The sequence below is a fragment of the Ammodytes marinus genome (genome assembly GCF_949987685.1).
Source record: "Ammodytes marinus genome assembly, chromosome: 4".
NCBI lineage: Eukaryota > Metazoa > Chordata > Actinopteri > Uranoscopiformes > Ammodytidae > Ammodytes > Ammodytes marinus.
The window spans coordinates 5,425,597-5,437,238 of record NC_137233.1 but is presented as its reverse complement, the minus strand read 5'-3'; the positions used below and the strand labels follow the sequence as shown (position 1 = coordinate 5,437,238).

The following is an 11,642-nucleotide window of genomic DNA, read 5'->3' as shown; positions in this document are numbered from 1 at the left end:
TGTAATTTTGTACCTGTGTCTAAAGGACCCACTCAAAAATGAAACACTGATCTCAATCATAGACTATATAAAATAAACTCAAGACAAGGTGCTATCCCTCAAATTCACCTGCTTTTATTTTGAACTACTTATTGTATACATTTGTATCTGTAACTGTCTCTAGACCCCCACTTGAAAATGAAATGCTGCATCTCAGTACATTCAATATATAGGCCTATATTCAATATACTGTAGCCTACATTACTCCAATACGTTCAAATGTATATGCTTTTATTTTGAAACTGTTCACTGGATGCGGGGGACCCTCACTTCAGGCAGCGTGACGCAAAGTGACGCGGCGGTGCTCGCGAACGTTCATTCACTTTAGGTTCGGACTCCCGTTGGAGTAACTGGCGGAAAAAAAAATCGTCTGTTTGTCTCTTTCGTCTTAAAAAAAACCCGGAATAATTTGGATACGCTTTTAGAAAAGACGACGACTGTGGGATATTTTAACCTATCAAACCTGGACACCAGTCAGGCAGTCATACAGCATTGATTAATTTAGCGAGGGAATTGGTTGGCTTGTGAGAGAGTGTGTGTGTTGTCGTTTTGGAAAACACACGCACACGCACACACGTATCCTACACTCACACGTAGCCTACACTCACTCACACACACTCAAACACGTAGCCTACACTCACACACAGTCACAGGTTGCTAGCGGAGTTAGCTCGCTGGTGGCTAGCTGTGTTTCCCCCGTTTTTACTCGGGACTTCATAGCAACCGTTGCTAAACTTAAAACAGGAAGACAAAGTTGGACGTTTCTTTCCTCAGACTATGCGCTGCGGGATTCAGTCATGATGTGGTGTTTTTCTAGAGGTTTATCGAGCTGGCCGGCTGCTAGCATCGGCTGACCAAAAGCTTAACGTGAGTCTCTCGCGACCTGGATTTTACTCCTGCGTTTTTTTCCCCCGTCTATTATTTTTTTTTTTAAAGGTGGACTTTGCCCGTAGCTCGTTCAAAACTCCCCCTTACCTCCTCCCGTATTTAATAATAAATTAACTTAACTCTATTTGTTTTTCTTGGGAGTTTTTTTTGGGTTAAACTAGTCTGGAAGCTGTTGTTTTTTTTCTCAACTCTGTTTCTGGGAGGTAAAAAAAAAAAGTTTTGAGTTTGGGATTTTTTTTCCCTTTTCCGAGTCTGTGGAAAAATGGATGCGGGTATAGAGAAGGAATGCAGCGCCTTGGGAGGGCTCTTCCAGCTCATCATGAACGACATGAAGGTAAGAAATACAGAAGAATTTACTCTTGTTTATATCCCTTAAATGCTCTCAGCGCAGTTTGTATTATTATCAACTCGTTTACTTACTTTAAATTGAATTACGTATTGTCTGCCATGTATTTTCAGAGGTAGTGTGTATCTCTCTTTCAACTCTCCCTTTCAAAAGTCTTAACATACTCACTTGTAATGATAATAAATACTGTTGAATTAATCCTTGTTTGTCCCTCCAAAATCAACTCGGCACATTTTGTATTATATTATCAACTCGTTTACTTTATGTTGACATGTCTGCCATGTATTTTCAGAGATAGTTTATCTTTCCGAAGTGTTAACTAGTCAGTTGTGATTAATCCAGTTGAATTAACTCTTGTGTATCCCTCCAAAATCATCGCAGCATTTGTTTTTTAATTATCAACTTGTTTACATACTAAACATTTAATTAAGTATTATCTGCCATGTATTTTAAGAGGTAGGGTATCTCTCTTTCACCTATTTTAGACTGTTTTTCATCATTTAAAAGTCTTCAGATACTCAGTTGCGATGTCAAGGCAACACATAGTAGTTTTTTACATTGGAAAATAAAGCTAGAGTTGATTTTAAATGATTAAGTGTGTGTGTGTGTGTGTGTGTGTGTGTGTGTGTGTGTGTGTGTGTGTGTGTGTGTGTGTGTGTGTGTGTGTGTGTGTGTGTGTGTGTGTGTGTGTGTGTGTGTAGGATGTTGATTGGGTAATGAATGAGCAGAGGTTTAAACTGGAAGTCGGCCATGTGAGTGGGATGGGGTGGATTCTACCAGCTGTGTGCCCTTTGATGTTTGTTAAGCAGACTGCCCTTTGCTATGTGTGTGTCTCTCTCTGTCGGTCTGTCTGTGTGTGTGTGTGTGTGTGTGTGTCTGTCTCTTTCTCTGTCTGTGTGTGTGTGTCTCTGTCTGTCTTTGTGTGTGTGTGTGTTTGTCTCTCTGTCTCTGTGTGGATATGTATGTCTGTGTGTGTGTGTCTGTGTGTGTGTCTCTCTCTTTCGGTGTGTGTCTGTCACTGTCAGTCTGTCTGTGTGTCTCTCTCTCTCCCGTTCTGTCTCTGTCTCTGTGTGTGTGTGTTTCACTGGTCTCCGATGTTCATCGTTAGCTGCTTATATTTTCCAGTTGTACCTGAACGCATCTTGTTGTCCAAACCAGCCAGGAATGACTTGTGTGTTAGTCAGCGCTTATCTGACCCATATATGATTCTTGAATTATACTGACATTTGTGCATACATCGGTCAATAAATATAATTTATAATAATAATAATAATAATGGATTGGATTTATATAGCGCTTTTAATTCTATGTGACTCAAAGCGCTTACAGGGTTCCAGGTTCCATTCATTCACACACAGTCATACCGGTGGTGGTAAACTACCATAGTAGCCACAGCTGCCCTGGGGCAGACTGACAGAAGCGAGGCTGCCATTCAGCGCCATCGGCCCCTCCGACCACCACCTCAAACATACAGCAGTCATACACATTCACACGAGGCAAGGTGGGTGAAGTGTCTTGCCCAGGGACACAACGACCATGACACAAGTGGCCGGGCTGGGATCGAACCGCCAACCCTAGGATCATTGGCCAACCAGCTTAACCACCTGAGCCACGGTCACGTTTGTAATAACATTAGAAATTTGGTTATAGTTCAGAGAGCATTGCCTTTATGTTCATATAGTATTTTTTGTATTATAATATGCATTTACGATCTAATGTTATATTTTTTTAGTTTTAAGGGTTTGGCGTGGAACAGCGCGTGTGTTTTTTCGGTGTGTGTGCATATTTTCAGCCCTAAACGTCCCTTGCTCTAGTAAATATGTCTTGGTCACACTTCTCCAATATACAAATGTATGGAATCTTTATTATAACAGTTTGTTTTATAATCTCCAGACAGTAGGAAGTGCTTTACAACGTGTTGATACAAGATCTACAACCAGTCGGTGATAAAACGATGAGTTGACGGAAAATTCAAACTGACCTGCATCTGCAAAATAACAATAACAACCGAGTCGCAAGCAGACATGGAGGCCACTGAAGTCAGCATATACGGTTTCAATTGTGTGTGTGTGTGTGTGTGTGTGTGTGTGTGTCTGTGTCTGTCTGTGACTGTGTGTGTGTGTGTGTGTGTGTGTGTGTGTGTGTGTGTGTGTGTGTTTGTTTCTTTCTGTCTGACTGTGTGTGTGTGTGTGTGAGACTGTGTGTGTGTGTGTGTGTGTGTGTGTGTCTGTTTCTTTCTGTGTGTGTGTGTGTGTGTGTGTGTGTGTGTGTGTGTGTCTGTGTCTGTGTGTCTGTGTCTGTTTCTTTCTGTCTGTCTGTGACTGTGTGTGTGTGTGTGTGTGTGTGTGTGTGTGTGTGCGTGTGCGCGGTGGGATTGTGACGTGAACAGCTTCAAAGACGTTAGGGTTTAATCCATAATTTCAGGATGTGAAGTCTCATCACATCTGTAACTACGTCTGTTCCACTCTGGCCTTCCGCTGCAGAATTGTCACGAATGTTGATTCTAGAACTCAAAGCGAGTGACCTATAAGTCCGATATGAAAGTTCAGACTGGGGTTGCTTTGTAAATATATATATATATAAATAATACGGCATGTATCGGATTTTAGGTACATGAAATTGGAATTGATAAGCTTGTGATTCCGTGTGATCTGTAGGGTTCTTCTTACTGTCATGATAAGAATAAACGTGTGTGTGTGTGTGTGTGTGTGTGTGTGTGTGTGTGTGTGTGTGTGTGTGTGTGTGTGTGTGTGTGTGTGTGTGTGTGTGTGTGTGTGTGTGTGTGTGTGTGTGTGTGTGTGTGTGTGTGTGTGTGTGTGTGTGTGTGTGTGTGTGTGTGTGTGCGCACAAATAAATCATATTTGTGCCTGTTTGCCTGCAGTCTGAACGCAGCCTTGTATTCTACAATAATCTCCACTTTCATATTGTAAGCAATCGGCAGGGAGAAAGATACGTTAAGCTTTGTTCTTATGGTGAAGTTAGCCATAACAGATCATCTTTCCCGGTGCTCTGGTGGCGTAGTGGATAGAGCGTGTACCATATTGGCTCTGGCCTTCATTGCAGTGGTCGTGGGTTCAAATCCGACCCGTGGACCTTTACTGTAGGTCATCCTCCCTCTCTCTGTCTCCCCATTTCAACTCTGTACTATCTAATAAAGCTTGAAAATGCCAAAAAATTATATATATATATAAAAAAAAAATCATCTTTCGAAAGCAATGTGATTCATCATCTTGTGACATATGATGAAGTCCTGAAAAAATACAAGAATATTGTGCAAGGGCGGATCTTCAGATGACTCACACGATTGATACTAGCGGCTTTGCTGTGTGTGTGTGTGTGTGTGTGTGTGTGTGTGTGTGTGTGTGTGTGTGTGTGTGTGTGTGTGTGTGTGTGTGTGTGTGTGTGTGTGTGTGTGTGTGTGTGTGTGTGTGTGTGTGTGTGTGTGTGTGTGTGTGTGTGTGTGTGTGTGTGTGTGTGTGTGTGTGTGTGTGTGTGTGTGTGTGTGTGTGTGTGTGTGTGTCAGTGCTCCTGTGCGGCTTAATCTTGTAAGATCAGCTTTGATTTTTAGCAATATACACCACATTTAAAAACTATAGAAACCTGGTTCAGACAGATTGGAAGGTCAATCTAAACGTTATTATCTGAAACAGCAAAATCAACAAGACGACAATTTTTAGGAAAATGAGAAAGTTTTTATTTGATTCTGAAGTAAAAACAATTTGGTCGAAAACGTGATGGAACTTGCTGACGTCCTTCAGTGAGAACAGTGAGAAGTACACATGAGTCACTACTGCTGTCAGATAACAGGGGTGTGTGTGTGTGTGTGTGTGTGTGTGTGTGTGTGTGTGTGTGTGCGCGCGCGTCACGCAGATGGCAGGAGTGCCCTCTTGGTTCTTTGCCATGATGGTATGAAACCAGGCTATGATACCACAAGCTCTTAAAAACACACACACACACACACACACACACACACACACTCACTCACTCACTCACTCACTCACTCACTCACTCACTCACTCACTCACTCACTCACTCACTCACTCACTCACTCACTCACTCACTCACTCACTCACTCACTCACTCACTCACTCTCTCTCTCTCTCTCTCTCTCTCTCTCTCTCTCACACACACACACACACACACACACACACACACACACACACACCATGTCTAATTAAGTAGAGAGATGCTGTTCAGATAAGTCACCCCTCAGGGCATCATAACACAAAGTCTTGCTCCAGGATTATGGGTCATTTCGCAAATTAACCAAGAAGGAGCCACTTAAAGTAAAGCGCGCCATTTTAGTATTTAGGATATTGTTCCGGCATGGATTTCTTCCCCAAGATAACCACATTACACACACAGGACATCGAGTACAGACTGGACCCAATGTTGTAAACTAACCCATGATTTTGCCGTCTCCAACGTGTGCATACAACTCCCCCCATAAACAACTGAGAATATCAGAGTCATTTTTTTTCATTTAATTTTTTATTTTATTTCAGACATATCAAAAACAATACAAAACTAAATGAAAAGCACAAAAATACAACAAACAAAATGTATGTTTAAAAGACTTCACAAAAAAGAAAAGAAAAAAGAAAACAAATTATCTGTATTGATGTGACATGCCCGAAAAGGAGCAGGAAGAAGTATACACTTATTTAATCCTACCCCTTTAGTCAATATCTTTAAAGGGTTAACAACATGTCCCTAGATTACATACAGTATTTATCTAATGTTTGTCATGGTTGTAACTAGGGCTGCAACTAACGATTATTTTGATAATCGATTAATCTGTCGATTATTTTCTCGATTAATCGATTATTAATCGATTAGTGTTTTGGTCCTTAAAATGTCAGAAAATTGTGAAAAATGTTGATAAATTTTCCAAAGCCCATGTTGACGTCCTCAAATGTATTGTTATGTCCAAAACACAAAGATATTTCAGTTTACTGTCATAATAGGATTAAAGAAACCAGAAAATATTCCTACTTGAGAAGCTGAAATCAGAGAATTTGGAATTTTTTTATTAAAAAATTACTCAAAACGATTATACGATTATCAAAATAGTTGGCGATTATTTTAATACTCGATTAATAATCGATTAATCGATTAATCGTTGCAGCTCTAGTTGTAACAATACTAATAATAATACATTAGATTAGTTTAGCGCTTGACTCTTACTCAAAGCCCTTAGCATGTAAGAACTTGTGGCATTTTTGATAACTTTGATAAAAGATGATTAATCTGTGATTTATCAGATTCTGTGACATGTATCGGTGCAACAACCATCATGTCTTACTCTTAAACCTGCAGTGTGTAGATATCAGATTTTGTAGAAAGTAATTATAATATCCATAAGTACATTTAATTTAGTGCATAATAGCTGAATTTTTTTTTTATTATTATTATTTTTTCCTTTAGAAATGGTCTCATATATGTCCATATTTCTGCATATTTTGGACCAAGGCCTAGTGCCGCCATCTTGAAAGTGTCATAGTTGGAATGTCATCTGGTGCATTGTTTAAAATTTAGAATTGTTCTTGTCCTTGAAGGCCACTGTAGCTTCTGTTATTATTCGAAAGGGTTGGGGTTACCCAGGGAGCGTTGCATTCTAGAACTTTCTTGATGATGTCATATTACACACTGCACCTTTAAGAGGTAACAAACAATATACGTGTAGGTTATTTTGGCCTGGACATGAGCCTTGGATTTAAAATGATTCAGATTGAGAAGTGAAGTTGGTTACTACATTAAAAATCGCCCTTCCATAGCTACTAGGGCTGGCCCGTATGCCATTTTTCAGGCTTCGAGTATTCGTTGGTTTTTCCGGGCGAATATTCGGATATTCGTTCCAGAAAAACACACCATCAAACCAACATTAATAATGCCAATGTACTCACTGAAACCAAGTGTGTGAGCCGTGACAGCAACCTGCGTAGTTTGTTGACGCTTTAATAACTTTCGAACGGTAGTAAAGTCGGAGTTCCTTACTTTTTCCCCGTGGAAGCAAACAGAAGTTTTTCCGTTCCAAATCAGCTGTCCTCCGCGCCATCGTAACCCGTACAGGAGCTTATCAATTCATCCAGGAACGTGCATCTTTTCCCGAATACTGAATTGAGCTCCGAATACTAATTTTAACAAACGAATACTCGGATATTCGATTAATTCGGGCCAGCCCTAATAGCAACTTTAGGGAAAAACCTCATCTTTGTTTTGATTTTGCTATATTGGATAAATGTCCCTATTCTTGGTTATTTTGACATAGGGCTGCACGATATTGCCCAAAATGATTATCACGATTATTTTGGTCAATATTGATATCACGATATTTTACCACGATTATTCAGTAATTGTAGTGAGTAAAATATTTTTATTGGATTGTCACGTAAACATAACAGCGCTTTCATATCCATGTGATCGGCTATGCAATATTACTGATAATGTACATATATTTGCATAAATATAATAAATATTTACCTGAAGTCAATGCATTTCCACAAAGAAAATATAAATCAAAATATTGCACCAAAACTTTACTCAAAATCAAATCAACAGAGCACTGCTTTAACTTTTCCTTGTGCTACATTTCTGTTGAATAACACATCTTTGTTTCCTCACCTGACCTCATTGCATCTCCTAAAAGCAAAAATATAAAATATTTTACTCCATTCATTGTACCTGCATGATGGATGTGTATAAAACTTGATTTTGAACTAAATAAAATTGTGCCCACAATGTATAACTAAAATAAGTATATTATGAGCTGCGCCCTGTCAAAATAAATCACAACCTATATGGCTCTACTATGTCGGAATTTAATTTTAAAGGACGGAGACGGGAAGTGGCAGGTAACACTCAGCAACACGTTAGTTAAATGTTGCTGCCTCTCATGCCTTTACTCCCAACGCGAGGTTTCATCTTCGCTTCAGGTCGTGTGTACGCTGAGGCACTGACTGTATGGAGTTATTAGCAACCCTGGGAGCTTGTCTAATAACTGGAATAATCATTGCAAACCCACTAGGTTCTTATGTAATGAAAACGTAGTTCAATACGCCAGCAAATAGGAACGACCAAGGATACGAACTAGCAACGGTGGAATAGTCTACTCGCCCAGCTAGACTGCTTCAGCTGACTGAAGGCTCCGGCTCAGCTGTTAGTCACAGAGCTACTGTTTTGCTAACACAACTCAAGACTCGCACACTGTACAAACAGTAAATGTAATCGGCCAACATGCTTAACCAGAGCTCCATCTAGCTAACAAAGCATTATTCCCCAAAATCTATAACAATTCACGGAGAAAATGACTGCCGAACATTTACATGGCGGGCTGCAGCCTGAAGCAAAACGTACTCACGTCGTCTTGCTGGAGTCCTGTCGGACATTAACCATGACTCCTGTGTTCCCTGCTCTCCTGATACATGCAAAGACGTGTTGAAAAAGTATTCCATTGTTTTCTGAACGAGTAGCCCTGTTTGTGGACGTCTATCCATCAAAACTATGACGTAGGTCCTTAGGTGACCCGTTCGCTATACATTATACTCTTGACAGCGGTCTGTCTGGCTGGATAACAGACCTGGCAAAGTGTCATGTAATAATGGGTTATAAATCCGGTCCCACACAAAAAAAGAGACTAACAAGGGGATGTATGTGATTTCACAAGCGCAGATGTCTGCTCTCGCTCGCGCGATAAGCAGCAGCAGCTTGCTTCTTCGCGCGGCTCTTGGAGTGCTTTCTGTCTATGCGGGCAGAAAATTGTTCACACTTTGGGGGCGGAGCCACTGGACTTTGATTGACAGCTCTCGGGGAACCTGGGGTTGCCAGGTTGGAGCATGAACAGGCACATGATCAGCGAGTGGTTTGGGGAGGGATTGATTTGCTTCGCAGCTGAGCACACATTTACAATATCGCACATTCATGTACACGTCATCGTGGGAAGCCAATATCGTCATCGCGATGAAAATTCGATATATTGTGCAGCCCTATTTTGACATGCAGGAAAGAGACAGTTATTTTGTGAAGAAATAGCGAGAGTGCATTGGAATGAGTTTTGAGCTCAAATTGGATGCCAGTGCTCTAGTTAACTGGAGCACATGGTACAGTATGGGACAGCCCACAGCTCTTTGGGATGACCCAGATTTCTAAAACATTAAAAACTAATTTAATGGCCCACCACCATGTTTTAATCTTACAAGGTTCTGCATTAGTGAAGAAAAGCCTCTATAAAAGTCCCATATTCTGCTCATTTTCTGATTCTGTGTGTGTCTGTCCCTGTGTGTGTGTGTGTGTCTCTCTCTCTCTTTCTCTGTCTGTGTGTGTGTGTGTGTGTCTCTCTGTCTTTATGTGTGTGTGTGTGTGTGTGTGTGTGTGTGTGTGTGTCTCTCTGTCTCTGTGTGGATATGTATGTCTTGTACTAGAAACTGTTTTCATGGTGTAGTGTCCAAAAAAAAAAATTCCTTGTGAAGTCATAAGGGGAGAAAAATCCCAGGTTTTCAGAAAGGTGGAGGTGGAGAAAAAGAGAGAGGGTTGTATTTTCTCATACTTTGGGAGTCTGTTAACACACAGACAGAGGCGTGGAGGACCCTTATAAATGTTAAAAAAAAAATAACATTTGCCTAAATCTCAAGGACCTCCAAATATTTCTTTGCACATCTCAATTAAAAAAATGCTTTAAAATATAATATGTATAAATCTTCCCCAAGAATATATTTTAGTTCTTGTCCAGGAGAAAACCAGCAGTCCTCCTATAGCACCTCCAGGCTCCACTTACTGCAGACGACTTATTGATCTCTGTCTCGGCCGTATCGGGAGTGACATTATGAGCCATCGACCTTCTACACTCCTCCGTCTATGACCTTATTCATCCCTCGTTCATTACAGGCTCAAGCCACTCCTTCACTCTCACTCTTTTCATCTCTGTCCCTGCGTTCCAAATCACACACTTTCTCTTTTTACTGCACTATACTAAAGCATTCTGGTTTCCATACTGCAAAATATAATAGTATAAGAACATCTGGGTATGTTTGGCATACTGCATTTGACATGCACTGATTGGGACATCCTAAATCTTTTTCTGGCATACTAAATAGTATGTTTGCAACACAGGGCTACTGCTCTGTTCAATTTCTTGCACTCCATTTTGTAGGACACACACACACACACACACACACACACACACACACACACACACACACACACACACACACACACACACACACACACACACACACACACACCAGCTGTCCCTGATGTAATTTGCTCTTCACGAGGATTTGATTAGTGTTTGAGTATTGCATTTATTCTCCTCGTTAACTCAAGACTTTAAAGGAAAATGTCGCTCAAAACAACAGGCAATCGGCCTCCGTCCTTCATAGTGGGTTAAGTGAAAATGTGTCTGTGTGTGTGTGTGTGTGTGTGTGTGTGTGTGTGTGTGTGTGTGTGTGTGTGTGTGTGTGTGTGTGTGTGTGTGTGTGTGTGTGTGTGTGTGTGTGTGGAATAGCAAATAGCTTTCAACAGCAAGCTACAGCCGTGTTCAATTTCTACATTGACACACACACACACACACACACACACACACACACACACACACAGAAGTAAACAATACTCATGTCTGCCCTTCTGTGTTTTATAATCAGCCCGTCTCCATATAATTATATGTGTGTGTGTGTGTGTGTGTGTGTGTGTATTTCCCCACTAGAGTTTAGAGTTATTTGGAAAAGGGCGAATCAACACACACACACCCTGCCCTGATCCCCTGTCATCAAGGCTGAGTCACATCACTGATACGCCACTTTATAGTGTCTGATAGTGGTGTGTGTGTGTGTGTGTGTGTGTGTGTGTGTGTGTGTGTGTGTGTGTGTGTGTGTGAGAGAGAGAGAGAAGGAGCATGGGAGTGGTTGATTTCAGAATCTCAGCGCTGACAGGAAAATAGGTAGCATCAGGTCAATTTGGGCGTGGACACACACACACACACACACACACACACACACACACACACACACACACACACACACACAGGTATGTCATTCTTGGAGGTTAGCTGCTAGGGAACTACTAAGGAACATGGGAGGAGAGGAGGGAGATAAGTGAGAAATCATTTAGTCTCTGTTGTTTGAGTGGCTCTGAGTTTTCACACAACATTTCACAGAAACTCAGTGTACTAAATCAGTTGGCAGGCGGGTTGGGCAATCGGTTATACTTTCAGAATCTCAAACTTTTTGTTTTGAGTCAAAGAGAAATGTATTTTTTCGAGTCATCTGTACCTCCGGCAAATATTGCAGAAATTGGCAATGAAGTTGACTTGAGTTGAATTTTAAGTCACTCTCTTGCATTTTCTCATGATGCCGATCATGTGCAATGCCCTAAT

The 11,642-nt window shown here is 40.9% G+C and overlaps 1 protein-coding gene across 1 annotated transcript in view; it reads left to right on the top strand.

Annotated features, from left to right (window-relative positions):
* The first annotated feature begins 384 nt into the window (after positions 1-384).
* mtss1 (MTSS I-BAR domain containing 1) overlaps positions 385-11,642 on the top strand; it is a 51,536-nt gene continuing 40,278 nt past the window's right edge. Inside the window, exon 1 of the mRNA XM_080025889.1 lies at positions 385-1,261. Within this exon, the coding sequence (XP_079882015.1) occupies positions 1,190-1,261 (72 nt within the window). The 5' untranslated portion in view covers positions 385-1,189. The remainder of the gene's footprint in view (positions 1,262-11,642) is intronic.